General features: G+C 36.2%; 1 protein-coding gene across 1 annotated transcript; it reads left to right on the top strand.

The window, feature by feature from the left end:
* Positions 1–1,997: 1,997 nt before the first annotated feature.
* LOC114247601 (uncharacterized) lies at positions 1,998–18,496 on the top strand. Its single transcript, XM_089736600.1, has 14 exons — positions 1,998–2,240; positions 3,374–3,457; positions 4,479–4,617; positions 5,301–5,518; positions 7,051–7,203; positions 8,473–8,637; positions 9,513–9,590; positions 10,937–11,097; positions 11,491–11,563; positions 12,580–12,623; positions 13,284–13,451; positions 14,749–14,919; positions 15,324–15,527; positions 16,140–18,496. Exons 1-14 carry the CDS (start codon positions 2,177–2,179, stop codon positions 16,374–16,376), a joined length of 1,959 nt encoding a protein of 652 aa, XP_089592726.1. The 5' UTR covers positions 1,998–2,176; the 3' UTR covers positions 16,377–18,496.
* The last annotated feature ends 2,414 nt before the right edge of the window (positions 18,497–20,910 follow it).

Genomic DNA, 20,910 nt, shown 5'->3' with positions numbered 1-20,910 from the left:
TCTCATTTTTTTCAGCGTTAATACGCTGAAAAAAGAAGAATTTAAGGTTATTAGGTCAGATCAGAGGAAATGAGAAGAAATGAAATGAGTTTTTTTTATTCCCTACTAATTCTAGTCACCTCGAGGGGCTATTTTCGATTCGCCGAGCTAGTAGGTGAGCTCACGGGGCTCAAACCTGACGACGTTGCTAACGCGAACCCTAGCAAGAGCCGCGTTCGCAGAATCTACCGCCGGATCGGAATCGCGACCCACTGAGAAGATCCGGCGAGAAACTCAGTGGGATGTTTCTGTGGGTTAATTTACTCGCCGAGCCCTTTGTCGGAAGCGACGGGTTCGACGAGAACGATGACCGGTGCTTGGGGTACCTAAAAGCATCGTTAGTGGGTTGGGCGGATCCGAAGTGACGCGTTTTGGGCGACGTCAACTGCTTTACATTCGATCCGCAGGATCGGGAATGTAGTTACTGGCGGCCACGATGTGAGGGTTCTCGTGTCGTGCCGCTTTCTCGAAATGGCGCACTGATGCCGACTGTAGATGCTTACTGGTGGTCTCTAGGTCCAGGTCGACATGCAGGTCGATGTTCCTGACGAACCACGGGGCTCCGACGGCTATCCTGCAAAAACGGGATTGATGAATTTAGAGGGGTCTTAAAATTATGCGGGCCGCGCGAGCGAACACTACACACTTGTGTAGGGTGCGGTGTGAGTTTGTTAGTTAAAGATAATGTTACTTAAAAATGTTTATTGTTAAAATTTAGAGAAATTAAATTAAATGGTAATGTTATGAATGCACCCGGGTGACGCGGTTGTTGGTCGTGCACTGACGATTTGTGGAAATGAAGTTAACGCGTCACGCGAATTATGCTGACAAAGGTGTTCGGTAATATATCACCGAACAACTTGCATAGGTCATGACAGGGCGTATGCAAGTTTTGTAGAGTATCATCTTATTTCTAAGGGACAATTTACTTCGCTTGCAAATCATGCGATAGAAGAAATGAGATGACGTCTTAGTAAAATCGTGAAAATTTATGGAGTTGTCAAAAAACTGAGAGACCATTACTTACATGTGCAGAGAGTTAGTTCCATTTTCCCACTCTTGTGCACTTTTACAAATGCTAAGCAGTTAAGAAATCTATCATTACATTTAAACCCGATTGAACACTAAAAGAATATTATTCATATAACTTTATGTTTTTTATTCCCACACAGAAGTTTTAGACAAAAGCCTATTTTTCTATATATCTGAGATTCATTAAGATAAAAAGCCTCGTTGAAAATAAGTTTCTACCTCTGAATGTTTCGTAATTTTTACAGTCTTAAAAATGAATGAATAAAGTCCATTGTGAATTAACTTAAATTAAGCAATCAAGTGCTTCGTCTATGGTATTAATTATAGTTGGACGTGCATATTAGTCTGGACTTTTTGGCGGGAACGCGGGGAGTGAAGTTGTGTGATTTGTTTTATTTTATCTATTTATTATATCTTCAGGTTTCAATTCAGGTTCAAACGGTGGTTTATTAACTGTTTAATATTGGTGTGTGTAAAGTGCACAAATGTGGAAAAATGAAACAAAGCCGCTGAACGTAACTTCTCGGGATCTTCTAAAAAGTCGACTGAAAAAGTCTCAGCAAATGACTACCATTTTACTGAGATTATAAGTCATCCCATATCATCTCGACTCATTTCATTTTATTTCATCCCAGTTGATTAATGTCTCAAATTAATCATCTTCATTTCATTTCACGGCGTTCTCAAGCGGTAGGCAGCGGCTTGGCTCTGCCCCTGGCATTGCTGAAGTCTATGGGCAATGGTAATCACTCACCATCAGGTGGGCCGTATGCTCCTATGCCTACAAGGGCGATAAAAAAAAAAGTCCATAGTATCATTTTTCATAAAAATAAGAATATTAATTTATAAGACATGACTTAAAGGCCTTAGTTATCAGGTCATAAAATCCCAAAAAAAAACCATATTAGTCTTAAAAGTCATAATACGGGAAAATATATTGTCTATGGTTTTGGAAAATTATGTCTGATGTGATCTCGGAGTTCTTTAAAGAATTCCCTAGTTAATAGAAAAACCCTGTTTATAATCAAATCGCTAGTGGATTTGCCCTCTTGAAGCTGGAATCTTTTTGTTTTATATCAGCTGCAATATTTTTGCAATCATCGATATGGGTAGTAGAAAAGAGAGCTTGAAAAAGTCCTTAGGAATTACAGAATACCCTTGGAGCTCCGGTAAGAAAATAATGTTAACTTTCCACTACTGTTGATTAAAATTAAACGACAACGACAGACTGTTAATACCTACTAATGAGAAGCTATTTAATCAATCGATTCAATCAAACTTAAATATAAATTATGTATTTTTTTTGTAAATACATAGGTATGTTTATATAGGTACCTTTTGAGGCAAGAGAATTTTAAAGGTCACAGTTTGTTGAAATAGTCAATTAGAAGCAATAAACAGTATTGTGAACTCATTTTCGAGCTACTGGTACTACTATCGTCAATGTATAAATACAATTATAACTCATATTTTGAGTACTGTTCCTAAGGCATGGTATTAGGCGTATAGCAAAATTTACTGTCTGTTGTCGCATGCAGTAATTGTTGTTTCCCTGACGCAATAAAAAAGGCAACTTGTGTAAACATTAGTATTAGCTAATCTAGGTTGAAAGTAAGCTTAATAATCAATGTTCAATGGGTTAGGTAGGTTTATAAGTTTAAAACATAACAAAATTTGTTTTTTTATTAGATTTATATCTGAAATGTGACTTAAAACAATATGAAATTTTTAGCAACATCAGGTTGTCTTTGCATCCAAACAGATAATGTACTTTGATTTTTATTTAAATTATTAAAGACTCTTGTGGTTAATTGCGCATGGTCAAAACATGCATTATTTGCAAAATTGAAACTAAACTTCATAAAGTGGCAGCTGCTAATTAAATATCTTATTTTATATATTAAATATATTATTTAGTTTACTGTTGTTATTTGAAAGTCGGTTGTTATTTTGTTATTGCTAGTTGCTAATGGTTAGTTACACTTTACTCTTAAGATTGCAACGGAACTTACAATTATTAAGAAAATACTATCTATGGGTACTTTTTTTCCTAATCCATTTACATACTAAACTAAGATAATGCAATTTCTTCACTGGTGCATTAAATAATATTCATTGTGTTAATTGTTTTAATCACAAATAACTCAAAACAAACCTTTCAATTCTATTTTTTGAATGTTCTATATTGAACTATATACTTACATAACTGTATATATATATTTGGGAATATTGAAAATTTTTAATAAAGTTAAATTAAGGTTATTATAAAAAATAAATATTTAAAACCAGTTTCATCTTTTAGATGAGGAAGAAAACAGTAGTAATCTCATGAGGAGACCATCCACAGAACCTAGAACCAGTATAGCTGACACACCTGGTACTAGTGGTAAGTGAGTCTATGAATCTAAACAAAAAAGTGTGGTTTTATGTTGTACTCCTATAATTTTTGTAATAAGATAATGATATTCTATGATGTGGAGCCACAGGGGCTACTGAAACAGTCTCCTGTAGATGATTAATTTTTGCAATACCTTACTCTGTCTACTCTAACAAAAAAACCATTAATAACTTTGCTAACAATTTCATTATGATAGGAAATATTAATGAAAACTAAGTGACTAAGTGGTGAAAAAGTTCATTGTAAGTTCACACAAGTAGGTACCACTGTCCTGCCTATTTCTAACCCGAGGCAGTGATGCATTCCAGTTTGAAGGGTGGAACAGTCATTACAAATTATAATTGAGACTGACCTCATGTCTCATGGCAGTGGTGGCATTCACATTGTGATTTCAGTAGGTTGTGGTAATCACTTAACATCAGATGCACCACAGCCTTGTTCACCCAGCTGAGCAATAAAAGTATGTGTCAGATAAAAACACAGTGAAGTGTTCCAAACTGCTTCATGTTCATAGTTAAAGTTTAGTAGATAATAATCAATTCCATAATATTATTTGTCCCTTAACACTCGAAAACAAAGATCTGAGAGCTCAATATACTTTTGTCTAACCAATTCACTTCTCTTTTTAAAGAAATACTTCAAGCTTTTCAGTATAATATTTCAGCTAATGGAGTCTACGAGGGCATGCCTCTAACTGCTAAATAGTCATTTAGAGGCATCCATGTTATTTTCACAACCCATCACTGATATGTGTGACTGATATGTGTACTACATATGTGAAAAATTATTCGCTGTTTATGTGGCAGTACATAGAATATAACTGTTTTTTTAATACGTACATTCCTTTTTTCCTAATTTGTAATTCATGCGTTTTTGAAATGCAAAATATCCATCATTTAAAATCCTTTGGAAATGAGCTGATTGGAATAAATATTTCGGTTCTGAACATTTTCTATAAATATTTCTTTCGGATTCAGAATAAGACAACATCTAATGCTTTTTATTACAGGGGTTACAACACAAAACCCATTCGTTCCGGTGCCGCCACGTCGCAACGTTGTTGGTGGCATGAATGCACCAGAAAATAATTGGTTCTGGTCTAATAATAGGAATAACCATCACGAGAGTCTCATTAATGGCTCCAGCCGGTAATCGCAATTGTTGAATTTCCTTTTAAATCGCAATTAATGTGTATTATGAAGCTATTTGAATTCTTAATTGATTGATGAATTGGTTGTAATTTCTTTTATCTGTTATTCCCATTGTCGTTATCTCTTAAAGCCAACGTTTTGAAAAATAACACAATAGTGCGCTAATGAATATTATGTAATATAAGTTAAAAAGCGCGTACGAATTATTCGTAAAATCAACACAAATCGTAGGTTCGCTACTTCCTAGCGCAATATCATTAAAAATCGACTTCACAAATTTATATAAGCATAAAAAAGTTTATGCGACGCACACGAGGGTTCCAGGATAGATGGATCTGTCATTTGCGTGCACTTTTTTTTATGGTCTAGATGGGTGGACGAGTTCACAGCCCACCTGGTGTTAAGTGGTTACCGGGGTCCATAGAGATCTACAACGTAAATACGCCACCCACCTTGAGATATGAGTTCTAAGGTCTCACTTTTAACAATACAACGGCTGCCCCGCCCTCCAAACCCAAACGCATAACTGCTTTACGGCAGAAATATGTAGGGCGGTGGTACCTATCCGTGCGGATTCATAAGATGTCCTAGCACCAGTAACCAGTTAGTTAGTTGTTAAATAAACATTCAAGACTAGTGTCAATCATGTTACGATTGTAATTGGATTATCAAACGATCAGTCCCAGGTTATGCGTTCAAGAGGGATCGATGCCTCTCCCGTATCTGCGTCCGGCCAATCACGTTCCCGCAGCCGAGCTCCACGAGAGGAACACCGAGGCTGCGATGACCGCCAACGCGGACATTCAACGGATAATCGCCTTCAAGAAATTCGCCAGGAACTACAATAATGTTCGTGACAGACGCAGAGTCAACACGCTGTACGCTATTTCGTCACGAGGTTAGTTTATATTAATACTAGCGACCCGCCCTCGTTTCGCTTCGGAAACATGAAATGTTATTATTGATAGCTGAGTCCCGCGATGTTACCCGCGCTATTCTTAAAAAAAGTAGCCTAAGTTACTCGTTATAATATCATCAGCTACCTATCAGTGAAAGTTTCGTCAAAATCGGTCCAGCCGTTCCAGAGATTACCCGGAACAAACAGACAGACAGACAAAAATTGTAAAATTTCGACGAGCGCACGGCCCACCTGATGGTGAGTGGTTACCGTCGCCCATGGACTTCAGCAATGCCAGATTCATATTATTATGCATGTAGTAAAAAGCGGTTATTTCAATATTACAAACAGACACTCCAATTTGATTTATATGTACATCTAATATATAAAATTCTCGTGTCACAATGTTCGTTCCCATACTCCTCCGAAACCGCTTGACTGATACTCATGAAATTTTTTATGCATATTCAGTAAGCCTGAGAATCGGCTACTATCTATTTTTCATACCCCTAAGTGATTAGGGTTGTCCACCCCTAACATATATTTTTTTATTTGGACATTTTTTTTTGTTATAATGAGGTATGTGGTTGAATGAGGTTTTGTTATTTTTATTATATATTCCCTCATCGTTCACAGCACTACATACCTCTTTCACTCATTTATCACATCCTTACACACTTACAATAAGTTAGTTTTTTTTCTACACTATAAATTCCCTAGAAATCTTATATATGGCAAAACAATGTTTGCCGGGTCAGCTCCGAAACTACTGAACCGATTTGAAAAATTCTTTCACTGTTTGGAAGCTACACTATTCGCGAGTGACATAGGTTATAATCCTTTTTGAAAAAAATTTGGGATCCTTACAAAACTCCAATAACGTAACCCAAGGTGTAAAAAAATTAGCTAAAATATTCTTTACATCGCGCGCCCTGCGCAAACTATTTATGATAGAATAAAATAATGTACTACGACTTTGTAGAACACATTATTATTCACAAAAAGTATCGCGACAGCATATGTCTAACTATTATAGTTATGCCACAATAAGTGTTATTTAATTTTTTTAAATAAAACAACGTCAAATATCGTTGAAATTTTTGTTAAAGACCCGAGCAGAGCCGGAGCGGGCCGCTTGTTTATTGATAACTCAGAAGCACACGAACGAGCTCACGGATCACTCGATGTTAAGTTGTGAACGAAGCTAATAAGCATCTGAATGTAGCCATCCGTTTTGGGTTTGAGAAAGTCTTAGTTGTTTGGGTGCTTCGCTACAGAAATATGATCTTGGTACCTATGCGTGTGAGCTTACAATAAACCCTACTAGCAGTAAATGCCTGTAGGATCGCAGCACGAGGTTGTAATGCTCTGAAGACGCCATTACCCACAATCTGGAGACTCGCTGAATTTCCTCTTCAATATCCACAGCAGGCGATGTAGTTAGTGGTGTCATTCTATACACACCGCTCTTATCTTGAATCATGTTATGTTCAGTTTACTTCAATTAATTTACAAAAGATCTAATTTTAAAGTTGCAGGTAATTTGGGATCGGATCGAATACCATTTTTCCCGATGCCGTCAACATCGGAGGCCTCCAACGCTACGTGTGATCAGAGAGCAATGAAAATGAATAACCCGAGACAGAACCACATGCGTCAATACCGCCCCTTATATTGTAGAGTGGGTGAGTTGTTTTAACCGACTTCCAAAAAATATAGAGATTATCCATTGGAATTCTTTCTTTTATACGTGAGCGAGAATGGAATAGCACCTTAGGTTACCAGTGAATAAGGTAAAGGTTTTTTTTCTTCTGGTGATTAACTTGTTTTATTATTTTTTTTAAAGTTGGTGCTTCTATGGTTGGCTGGTGGTTAAATTATATGGATATATATTTAGTTGACTTTGACTGCAATAATCATTTCTTCATTTTATTTTGTTGGCTTCTTCGTTTTTCTTTTTATTAATGAATTTTGGATATTTCCACGGTGTCGCAAGTAACGCGATCGCGGGACACAGATTTCACTCTATTCCCCTCTGGGTGGTAGGAACCCGTTTAATGATAACATGTCATTGTGTAATGTAGACAGACAGGAATGTCACATGTGGTCGCGATCCTCAGCAGTGATGGAACGATATAGAAGAAGATGAACAACATACCATTCAATTTGGATTGTATGACCTCGTAAAGATTTTAGGTACCACGCTGGTACAAACCCGTGTTGGTCTACTATTTAAAACATCTGAACAATGAATATATGAATGAGTATTAATTCTCATAGTGTTCGTTGTTCATAAAATAAATATGTATGCGCATTTTAAATATGTATCGGAAAGTTGCATAATATTTTTCCAGAAGCACAAGAATACGTCGGATGCAAATATCTGATCAAAAGATAGTTTCAGATTTCAGACATTTACTTTGTTTGAATACATTAAAATTTGATAAGCAAACACGCTTCGAAGTGTTACGCAAGTAGGTATTTTATTTATCTAATCTTGTGAGCGAGTGCAATACTGACCCGCCACGCATGGTTCATCATTGATAATACTAAAATTATTATTTCATTTAGGTAATTAATAGTCCAGTTTTTCGATGTCAATAGTTTCATTACTTTCTGAAATAACGGTAAAACCGGCAAATTCATTTCCGTATTTACACTAGTGTATTATATTGGTAGTAGGTAGTTTATTACTGGTGGTAGGACGTCTTGTGAGTCCGCGCGGTTAGGTTAGGTACCACCACCCTGCTTATTTCTGCCGTGAAGCACTAATACTTGAGACTTTAGAACGTATATCTCAAGATGGGTGGCGTATTTACGTCGTGGATGTCTATGGCCTCCAGTAACCACTTAACACCAGGTGGGCTGTAAGCTCGTCCACCCATTTAAGCAATATATATATTTTTTTAAATGTCCTATGTATACGATGGTCTGATTGGGTGTCGATTTCGCAGGGGACCCGTCGACGTCGAGCCTGGCGCTGGAGGACGGTCCGCCGGACATCGGCTGCGTGTCGCAGATCCGGCTGATGCGGTCCAACACCGCCGTGGACCTGAGCAACACCGCGCCCGCCAACGCCACCGCCGAGCTCAACGTCGACATCGGCCGCTCGGACGACGGTAACCACGCCCGACATCGACTCTCCTCTACAGCAGACCCGACCTCATAACTGTTCTCAAGTCTCAAAGTGGAAGGCGGTGTTAATGTTGTCCATGTCCTCCTGCAGCCGTATGAGATAAAAGTGGTTCCTGTTAACATTTACTAGTGGTCATGCAGTAATCGAAATTCGACTATAATTAATTGTAATTATAAGTTTGAACATTATTATGATTCTATAATCACAGATTTCGCCAAGACAATATACACTATAGACAAATAATATTAAAGATAAATAATTTTAGCTATTTTCAATTTGACCACATACTAAGCATTTACTAAAGTTTGACAATAAACAAAGAGTATATGATATACATATGTGTAGGCCTTTATTGTTTTAATATATCTTTAATGCATTATTTTAAAAAAAAATATTAGCGTTGTGCACTCCTTCTCTATAAGTGTGGGAAATTTCATATTCCTCCGTCCGCGCAATTTTCGTAAAAACGGGTACAAAGTTTTTGCTTCACGTATTAATGTAGGTATAGATTAACCACATAGATATCCTACTTTGTATTTAGTACTCAAATATACCAGATAAGGTCATGATGTAAATGTGACGCCACATTTAAATCATCCAGAAACATAAGTAAATAAATGTTGTTTTTGTTATGTTGAGTTTTATCACGAGAACATTGTACAGGTCACTCGTGTTAAACGATAATCATATTAATTGGTCTAGTAATAAAATTGTAAACAGATTGTATATCTGTGCGCGAGTGCATGCTGATAACGGCTATACGAATTGAAATTCGAACTGTCTTTAAGATGTATGATTTTTGTAGCTCATGTTGAACTCGTACGAGTATGTAAGAAACTAAAAATTGTTTTTTTTTAGAAGCGGAAGCGGAGTCCGAGCCCACCCTGATGCTCGTCAACAACGATCAGAACGATGGACAAGAACAAAGTGCTGAACGTAATATATCCATTCTATTCTGAACATTAGATATCGACGCTTGAAAGGCAAACGTGACTAAGCGACAATAACTGCTTTGTACATAAATGATAGGCAATAACCATATTCGATGCGCAAAAAAATATATTTATAGGTCAATTAAAATCATTCAATCCTACAGCTAGATTCGTTAAAATAGACTTTTTTTCAGGTATTTCAACTTTAAATTACTCTATTGTAAAGTTCACGCATTGTCGCTTAGTCACGTTTGCCTTTCAAGCATCGATATGTATAAATTTTGCGTAAAACTAGTTTGCGTGTTTCTGCAGCGAAGAGTCGATTCGCTACGTATTTATGGATACGATAGGCTTTGTTTTAAAACAACTGAGAGACTTCCTGTTGAATCGAACGCCACCACCGCCACTCCCTCGCCCTATAGTAGGCCTTTTCTTCGAACCGATGAGCGTAAATAATGAAGGCGTTCGCCAACAAATGGTAAACGAACCCAATTAGAATTCGTATGGAATTTTGAACAGCGCCCCCACGGCCGTTTTTGGTACCAAAAATCTGCGAGCGCGATATGCTGTATTAAAAATATCGGATAGGCCGAGAGTTATATTAGGCGAGCGAAACAATGGCACTGTCTATGTGTATTCTTACTTGTTTACTGGTTGTTTGGGCTTGGTTCTTTTATATTTATATTTTTGAGCGCAATCGATATGATACTTGGTAGTAGGTAATATTTTTAGGAACTCACCGAAAGTCTGTGTCTTTGTAGTGATAATATTTGTAGCACTATCTTCATGGAGTGGCCACTCCTGTCTTCTTTCTTTGTATATTGATGAAAAGCTTTCAGTTTTTTAAGTACTTAATTAGCTGCACTCAATATTCACCACTTTTCGCGATCGCACAATTTTGATGCGCACTATTCAAACTCGAATTAAAAAGTGTCATTGATATAGGAGGGGAAAGGGGCGGGACTACATCGATGCGCTCTCAGTTACGTTCAAAAACATCAATGCTAATTATCCATTGCAGATAGCGTAAACACTGGTGCTAGGACCTCTTGTGAGTCCGCGCGGGTAGGTACCACTACCCCGCCTATTTCTGTCGTGAAGCAGTTATCCGTTTTGATTTGAAGGGGGGAAGAGCCGTTGTACTAAAAAAAACTGTGAGACCTTAGAACTTTAATCTAGGTGGTGTAGATGTCTATGGGCTAAAGTAGCCACTTAACACCAGGTGGGCCGTGATCTCGTGCACCCATCTAAGCAATAAAAAATACTTTAGAGTTATATACATTGTTATCACAGAAACTTCGCTCCCTTGAAATCTGGCCTATATCAAACGATGCTTATTTATTGTTGAAGCGAGTACGTCACACGATCCGACGCCCGGTGGGGCCATGGAGGAAGAGATCGTGGAACTGGACGCGCCCGACGACGACACCAACGAGGAAGGCGAGAACAATGTTGCCAATGACGTGGTCATGACAAACGCGGCTACTGCCAGTAATGAAGATGATACTCCAGTGAGTAATGTTGTGACGTATGCGTCACTATTGAAAAAAAAGCCGTGAGTGTTTATGCTTTTAGCTTGGTGATAATTTATCATGGCGTAAATAGTGTTTAATAGTTGTTTGGAAAGGCTCAGTGCACTATAAACCACTGATTGCATATCAGTGTATTGTAATTATGTAAATTAATTTTCATAATGCCAGAAAAAAATCTGATTAAGAACAAATACGCTATATTCTGTATTTATTTTAAATTCGATATTACTGTGAAGATTTCTCTTATTTCTTAAATGTAGATGTTAAAAAAAAGTGGATATACAAATAAAACGGCAAAAAAAGGTCTAGAGTACGAGGAAAATTTTGGATGTTTTTAATGTGATTTTAAATAATTTATTCTTTTGATCTCAGGAGTCTCCTGAAGCTGAGGCCGAAGGATCAGCCCCGGAGCCGCAACCGCACGGAGTGAAGAGGAAGAAGAGTGGTAATCTTATAAATTATGCCTATCATTTACACACGGGTTGTTTGTTGTTTGCTTTAAAAATATTACAAAAAAATGTCAAGTTTATTGAAATGTTTAACTAGTCGTGGTAGCCTAAAGGATGAGACCAGTGATGCAAATATGTCATAATTCGTATGAACAGTCTTAATACGTTTCTTTCCTGTTGGTGCTGACTTGTGCGTTTTGTGAGCCCGCACGGTAGGAAAAAAAGAAAAAAAAAGGTGCCGCCGCCCTGTCTTTATCTGCTGCGAATCAGTAATGCGTTCCAGCTTTAAGAATGAGGCAGCTTTTGTACTTTAGATTTTTTATTTTTATTTTTATTGCTTAGGTGTGTGGACGAGCTCACAGCCCACCTGGTGTTAAGTGGTTACTGGAGCCCATAGACATCTACAACGTAAATGTGCCACCACCTTAAGATATAAGTTCTAAGGTCTCAGTATAGTTACAATGTATACAGTAAAAGTATATTTACAATCACAGCATATTTACAATAACAGTATAGTTAGAACTGAGACTTAGTGCATATAAAGTTAAAGGTGGCGAAATTTAAGTTGATGATGTCTATGGGCTGCTGTAAACACTTAACACCAGATGGACCCAGAGCTTATTTACCTGCTTAGGAAAAAAACCTAATATTTTATTAAATGTATTTGTATGTAATTTGTTATTGTCTCGACAAAGTACAAATTATTAACCCTCCAATTAGAATATACTAGCGACCCGCCCTCGCTTCGCTTCGGAAACATTAAAACACACATGAAACAAAAAATAAAAAATAATTTTTTTTAAAAAAAAAGTAGCCTATGTTCATCAGGGACAATGTCGGCTTCTAATGGAAAAAGAATTTTTCAAATCGGTCCAGTAGTTTCGGAGCCTATTCGAAACAAACAAACCAACGAATCTTTCCTCTTTATAATATTATTAGTATATTAGTATAGATAAAGTATGATCTAAATTTAATTTAATTCCCAGATAAAATCTCTTATTATCACTTTTAGGTAACGACGAAGCCGGATTCTTCTCTGTTAAAGACTTTAACCAGGTTTGTTACATTGTTTTTTTAAAAATACAATATAATATAAACGCAAATGAAATAGCTATAAAATTATGTGTTTTTTATACAAATAGTTTAAGTATATTATGTACTTGAATTCCTGATACGTGCCTATTAGCTTTTACTCCGTTATCGTAATTTACATTTATATGGATTATTTGGAATTTTCTAAATGAATAAAAATACCTTCTGCCTTCATTTATTGATAATAAAAAAATTCTCACTAATCCTCTGTTATCGCACAATTTAAAAAGCTTTTTCATTGTAATATACTTTTTGGATTGGTCAGGTGGTGGTCGCCATCTTTCAGATTATTAATCTTTTTAACACTAATTATTTTTGAGCAGCGTATAGATAGACAGTGTTTTTTTTATTTTATTGCTTAGATGGGGGTGGACGAGCTCACAGCCCACCTGATGTTAAGTGGTTACTGGAACCCATAGAGATCTATAACTTAAATGCGCCACCCACCTTGAGATATCAGTTCTAAGGTCTCAGTATAGTTACAACGGCTGCTCCGCCCTCCAAACCGAAACGCATTACTGTTTCACGGCAGAAATAGGCGGGGTGGTGGTACCTACCCGCGCGGACTCACAAGAGGTCCTACCACTAGTAGCACTTAACTAGTAGCTTATACGTGTCTTATAGGGTCTGCTGCGGCTGCTGGAGTGCCCGGTGTGCCTGGAGTGGATGGAGCCGCCCATCGCGCAGTGCCGGCGCGGGCACCTGGTGTGCGTGCGCTGCCGCTCGCGACTCAACGCGTGCCCCGTGTGCCGCACCGTGTTCTCCAGCGTGCGGAACCGAGCCATGGAAGGGGTTAGTCCTGGCCTCAACGTGTACCCGAACTGAGCGATGCGAATTTACCAAAGCCTTAATGCCTGTAGGAAGATACCGTTTTAATACGCTTTTATTAGCTTCAGACGTATGTATGTATGTTTGTAACGGAATCTTTGAACATTATTTTGACCCCCTTCAAAACGTTGGATTAACTCGAAATTTGGTATCCTTATTAAGGACCGATGACAATTAAATATTTAAAAAAATATTGAAAAAATTGAAATTTAATAAAAAAATGAAAAATAAATAATAGTTTACAAAAACTAACAAAATACGCTTTTATAGGAAATCCAACTAAAAAATAGAAAATAAATTTTAATAAATTTGAATTAAAAATAGTGTAAGAAAAAATTATTTTATTGTAAAAAAAAGCGTTGGGTGCATTGTATCAGTAGTTATAAATATTTTATGAACAGATATGAGCAGAAGGGTTATTTTGATAATATCCTGAAAAGCACCCCACGCTTTTTTACAATAAAATCTTATACTTTCATTCATCTATATTTTAGTCAAATGTTCATTTCGATGACGTTCACGCACTATAATCATCTTTATTTGACTTGTCGACTCCATTTTTACATTCTTAATTAAACTTTAAGTTTTTAACCTAAATCTACGGACGTGTGCGGGTCTTTTGTATGTCTATAATAGTAGCAGCTGGGTACCGGTGAGCCGCGTCCTGGTAGTAAACATCGATACATATCAATCTTATGTTTTAAGTAGGTTAGAGTTCGCACAGTACTCGAAATTCATTCGTTTAAAAATAGCTTCCTAATTCATAGAAGTTTTTTTATATTTTTATTGCTTAACTGGCTAGACGAGCTCACAGCCCGCCTGGTGTTGAGTGGTTACCGGAGCCCATAAACATCTACAACGTAAGTGCGCCACCCACCCTGAGATATGAGTTCTCAGGTCTCAGTATAGTTACAACGGCTGCCCCATCCTTCAAACCGAAACGCATTACTGCTTCACGGCAGAAATAGGCAGGGTAGTGGTACGCACCCGTGCGGACTTATAAGAGGTCCTACCACCAGTAAAAGTTTACTTATTACAAAATAAGGTATTTGTGTTCGGTTTGGTGAATTGAAACTGTTTTCCGCTGACGTCACGAAGCCAGTCACGCGTGTTCGTTCTGGAGGGCGGGAAGATAAGGCCTTTTATATAAATTTTGCAGGGTAGTGGTATCTACCCGTGCGGACTCACAAGAGGTCCTACCACCAGTAAAAAGTTAAGTTGAGTTTTCGTGTTCTTTTAAGTAAGCGAGTTGTGGTGGCAGGTGGCGGAGATGCTGCGGTACCCGTGTCGGCACGGGTGCGGGCGCGAGGTGCGGCTCCGGCGGCGCGCGCCGCACGAGGCCAGCTGCGCCGCGCGGCGCTACCACTGCCCCGCGCCCGCGTGCCGGGACGCGCCCGCACTGCCGCACGCGCACCTCGCGCACCACTTCCAGGTACTACGCCCGGCGACCTCGGAATACTTACAATATTACTTACAAATGTACTACTATTTTTTTATGTATTTATACTTTATTTCAGTTTTTTTTATAACGCCATCTTGTTGTATCTTTAAAGCGGTTAGTTGCTCTCAATTAAGAAAAATAGTATTATTATTCGCCAATAGATGTCGGGAAGAGTCATAAAGTTGATTATTGAAAACACGAATAAAACAACATTAATCGTAGCTAGATCGATTTATCGCCCCCGATATCCTTTGTATGTGATGTCGTAAATAATCAATCATAAAATTTCATGTTTCCGAAGCGAAGCGAGGGCGGGTCGCTAGTTACTAAATAAATTAGAAAATGTCTATTTGATATCAATCACATTTTAACATTTCTAAAATGTTGCATGATAGAGTAAGCACATGTCCATGCTGAAGATGGGTCGCAAGCATCAGTTCTCGATCAAAGTGAACGTGGAACAGCACGAGGACTGCGTCATCATGGCGCTGGACCAGCTGTTTCATCTGAAGGTCGACGTGGACATTCGCACGTGGGGCATCATCATCTACGTCGCATTCATCGGACCTAAGTCAAAAGCCAGCAATTATACTTACGAGGTGTGTTTCAAATTAACGAAGCTACAAATTTTGTTTCCTCTTTTTTTTATAATAATAAGAATAAAAATTTATTCCAAACATAAATTTACAAAAAATGAACCAAAATTAAAAGAAAAATAACAAGGCTTGGAAACGGTTACCGGCTCAGCAATGCCTAACAGTACCGAGACAATCGGTACTGCGGCGCTGATCTTCCGCCAGCACCTGCGGAGGGACGTGCACACCAGCATCAGACCGACCAATCACTGTCTGAGCTTAGAATAATAACAACAACAGTTTTTAGTTGTCACCGTTGATTCTGGTGGCACCGTGCACGAGAAACATCGTGAGAGCCATTAAATGATAAAGTTTGTTTCTTTAATGATAAAATGTTTTTTTCCGTTCCGTTTTATCTTAATCGAACACTTTGTTTGTTTTTTTTTTCCCTAACTAAGCTGAGAGCCTTGAGAGGCTATATCAATGTAACCGTAACTAGTAGGTGAGCTCACGGGGCTCAACCTGACGACGTTGCTAACACGAACCCTAGCAAGAGCCGTGCTTCGCAGAATCTACCACCGGAATTTTTTGTAAGGTCCTTTTGATAAAGGTTTTTTTTTTCTTTTCGGATTATAGGTGGTTGTGAACGGGCAGCACAACTCGAGGAAGCTAGTGTACACCAGGGTGACCCACAGCGACTTGGAGAGCTCGTCCGTGAACGTGAGCCGCCAGGACTGCTTCCACCTGACCCTCGACCAGGCCCTCAACTTCCTCAGGGTCAAGAACAAACAGTGCGAGCCGGATAAATACTTGGAGTTCAATTTGGAGATCGCTCAGTGCGACGAAATAGAGGCGAACGATTCTGAATCCTGATCGCGGTTTCTCTCTAGTCTGATCAAGAAGCGGCTCGCGAAGGCCATGAGGCTCGCCAAGCGGCCGCTCATGAACAGGAGCTGGAGCTTGATGATCAGGGACGTGTTGGACAATAAGTAGAAGGCTCCATACTACAAGCCGCCTTGATAAAAAATGTTTTTTTTTCATACTTATGCTGATAACCTTGAGAGGCTATTTCAGGTTAGGTACTATAACCCAACGGTTACAAGAGTGAACAAACAGTCTGTGTTGACTAAGGGAATTTCGTACTTTTACCGATCAATCATTTTGAACTATTTAACGGCTCGGGGCTGTTTATATAATACTTGTCTAGTGTTAAACATCACATAATGTAGTGTACTTTAAATATTAAATTAAATGCATTTATTATACAAAATATAATCGTTTAAATTATATTAAATACGGTAATTACGAATTTTATATCACTAAGCTGTAAGTACTAATATCTCGTAGATTTTATTTTGTGGTGTAATAATAATTATGTATTGTAATCTAATAATTTTGTATCGGGCAGCGGCTTGGATGTGTTAACTAAGCTCGTCTGCTTACAGTGGAAATTAAAAAAATTATATGTATTTTGCTCCTGCATGACAACACCTCTGTCAATTAACCTACAAAATAACCAGATAAATCATGTTTCAATGAATTGTGATTTTTTTTTACGATTTCGGATTGGTTTTGTCTCCTGTAGCTCTGCTAAGATTTTAAATTAATATTTTTGTTTATTGTATTAGTATGAAGTCGTGCACAGTTATTAGTTGTAGTTCTGTCTCGTCTGCGAGCAACAAGAAGCGAACTAGTTTTATCGAAAATTCGATCGTCAATCATAAACAGCTTCTTTGTGGGCACTGAAGAAGTGACGCGAAATATTTAATAACTAAAACTGTTACATATTATTAATTACCAATTTACATAATTTTGTGCCGATAATAACGACTTAATTATAGAGTAACATGTAAGTTTCGTTGTTTTAAATAAATAATACACCATGTTATTTGGAATTTCCAAATACTAGTAATTGAAAATATGACACAATAATAAGAATTGAGTTTCTACAGAAAATATTTTTTTTAACTTCATACATCAAGGTAACGGGCACTGGTCTCACGAATTCTAATTCGTTAATGGTCTTGATATCAGTTTTGTTTAACCAAAAAAATTAGCTCGGAGAATGTTTTTTTTTTTTTCGAATAAAATTGTAATGTGAGATTTTTCCAAAATATAATTCGATTGTATTTCGGACTAACCTCCTTACTAATAAACTAAAAAATTGTTGCCATATTTTACGTAAGAGTAATAGTATTTATTTAAGTTTTGAATGTACAGAGACTGAAATATGTACAAGAAATATTAGAAGAATTGGAAATGTCAGTTGTTTTATTTGTGCAAATTGTGGAATTTGTAAATATAATAAGTGAAACATAAATTTAACCGTGATAAACATTTTATATGGCTCTACAAATCTTAACATTCGGATAGTCTATTTTAGTTCACTAATCTTATTAAATGTCTTCATACTAACTCATTTCAGGTATTGTATAAACAAATTTAGTATAAGCTATATTTGTACATGTAAAAAAAATTCAAATGTAGAAAATCAAAATAATACATTTAATCCATAATTAATGATTTATTGTAGTCTGTGAATAGTGTCCTCTCTACCACATGTAGTCTATCTACAGAACATGTTTTCTGGTAAATTCACATGTATATGCTCAAGTCGGAGCCTAAACGTGTTCGTGCCGTCACCCTGCCTGTTTTGGTTAAGCAGACATTTTCTCAAAGGGAAGATACTAATTTGACCGATACCTTCACCTTATGCCTCGATGTAGAGAAAGCTAATATTACATTCTCCTAAAAATTATAAATAATACTATTACCGATCTGAATTTCTGGAATTAAATTTTCAATATGATAATATTATATATAGAACTCGTCTATTATATTGTAAGGATCGTCTTAATAGCTTTTGGGAAAATTATAAGGCTATTTACAGTTTATATTTAGAACAGCATCAATATTGTGATATTCTTTACATTTTTAAGTAAATTAAGTATATAAAATGATTAAAAATGAAATAAACCTTTCAAATTAATCAATTTTATTGTTTTCATTTTCAAAATTTCTAATATAAATACTTAAAATCGAATATAGTTATTTATTTACAAATGATATAATTATCACACGTTTCTATACAATATGATTGTGATATTTTTATTAAAACTTGACCGTTTTGGTTTCACTCCTTTTATATAATTCTAAATATTAAAATGTAAATACTGCAGTTGTACGTCTCGCACTGAGTCGAGAGTGTCGCACGACAGCGCTGTGTACCGAGAGAGTACTGATACACGGACTAAATATATGTATTGGAATCTTCTCCGAAAACGAAGTCAGGCAGTTCAAAATACAAAACAGATAATTCTTGATCCAATTTTTTAGTGTTCTTGAACCCTATAAAATCCGCGTATGTTAAATATGTCAAGTTTTACAACCGATCATTGCGGGTTTGCCAATTACTAAATCGATAAAGTATTTATACTAGCCATAGCAAAATCGTATTGTTTTTCGTTTTCATGTCAATAGAATAGTCTATTGCTATTTTGGTCCGATTTTCGGAGCGATCCCTTTACATCTCATACATATAAAATATAAAAATCTTAAATTATGTGTGAAAATTGCAGGTCTGACGGAAAGGAAACGCCGATGAAAATGCTTACATATTTATACTAAAGTAAATTTATTTCTAAATACGTTCTTAAAATTAAAACAGAAATAATATTTAATTAAAACGTATTTTTATGGTTTAACCTTCTGTTTGTTTTAAACTAAATTTTCGTGGTCATGGACGAATGACGTAAGATTATTAAATCTCAAGAATAAATAAATTACAAGCTAAGCTTTATTTTCGTCAAACCCTTGCATACGACTATAAATTCATATAAATTATTTAATTTAATACATTATTGCAAAAAGACTCCTCTAAATCGTAATTTTGCAACACAACAAAGCAATGCATTGAAGATAAATTATATAGAAGATAATTAAAGTATTGTCCATTTTATAAGAAGAGTTGATTACATTGTCGTTACAATGTGATAACAAAATTTAAGAAAATAAAGGCTATTGAAGAAATACTGTATAAGATATTTTGATATTAATTGATAAGATTTTATAAATTGAATATTTTTCAAATAGAATAATTCATGAATTTCAATTATATATAAAGTGGATAGAATTAAATTATGTAAAGAATATAGAATAGATTATCGCGATAAAAAAATTCATTGACCCAATTAGAATCAAATTTTTTTTTTTAAATTACTTTGTTATAAAACAGTTTTTTTCTTTAGTACAAAATTGCAAGGACGTGATCAGCGCAAGGTCAGATATTGTGCCGAACCAAAAGGCTGTATGATCTATTCGTAGCTCAATTCATTGTGACATACATATTTCTCTTTTTTTTATTTTGTAATTTAATTTATCGATTAGTCTTTTTTTTTTGAATACGCTTGATTTTGCTTAGTGCTAGTTTTGTAACTTACGCCCCTACGTTTGCCGCTAGGGGCGCTGTTCCAACTCCAATAAATTTGAGTTAACTTTTACGCGATCGAGAAGTTAAAAAACTGGCACTAAGCAGATAGGACTAACACTGTGTGTTCAATTTTATCGAACAACGAATGCTCTCAGAAAAACTAATAAAATTAACAGAGAAGTGATTTTTTTTACACAGTACTTATTTGATTACTTTATACTTGCGTATTATTTCATTGTGTTTGTGCAGGAATTTATTCATAATTTGTCTGCATGTGCGTTATAGATAGGTACGTACTAAATAAATATTGATAACCACCCATGACTTTCTGGCTGCACAACCTCCGGTTAACTAGTAGTTCATCTTCTTAGACATGAAGGTAGCTTACATACACGTACATACATGAAAAATAACTAAGAAATAATCTTACGGGAAGGTTATAGCCAGCAGCGGGTGTTTCGTAGTTGCTAATCATATTATGCTACATTACTGAAGAACTCAAAAGTTGAAAAAATCATATTTCTTCCACTAAGTGAGTGACGAATCAAAGCGAATTATTAGTGATCGTAAATAGATTTTTAAAGATTGACGGTAAACAATAGCACTAACGATCTTTGATCGTTAACCTGGATTCGAGTAAAACGTTACCCTGACGATTCTATACTTTAACAAAATAAAATTAACGTAATATAATAATAAAATCGATCATATTTTTTCAAAATAAACACCAATTTAAATGATTAAATAGTTTTCTATGCCCGCCAGATCTGCATTCTAACTTACATATATAGGTAATCCTACTCTAAACTTAATATTCTTTTAGAAAATAATACAACACTTTCATATTATCATACATTAAATATTAGCGCGAAATATCACAAAAAAATAGTTACAAAATATCTACGAGATCATTATCGTATTTATTATACAATGTCAATTGATCGACAACATTGAGAGTATGTTAATGATATATAAATA

Source organism: Bombyx mandarina, chromosome 22 (genome assembly GCF_030267445.1).
Source record: "Bombyx mandarina strain Sakado chromosome 22, ASM3026744v2".
Taxonomy (NCBI): Eukaryota; Metazoa; Arthropoda; class Insecta; order Lepidoptera; family Bombycidae; genus Bombyx; species Bombyx mandarina.
This window is presented reverse-complemented; position numbering and strand designations above follow the sequence as displayed.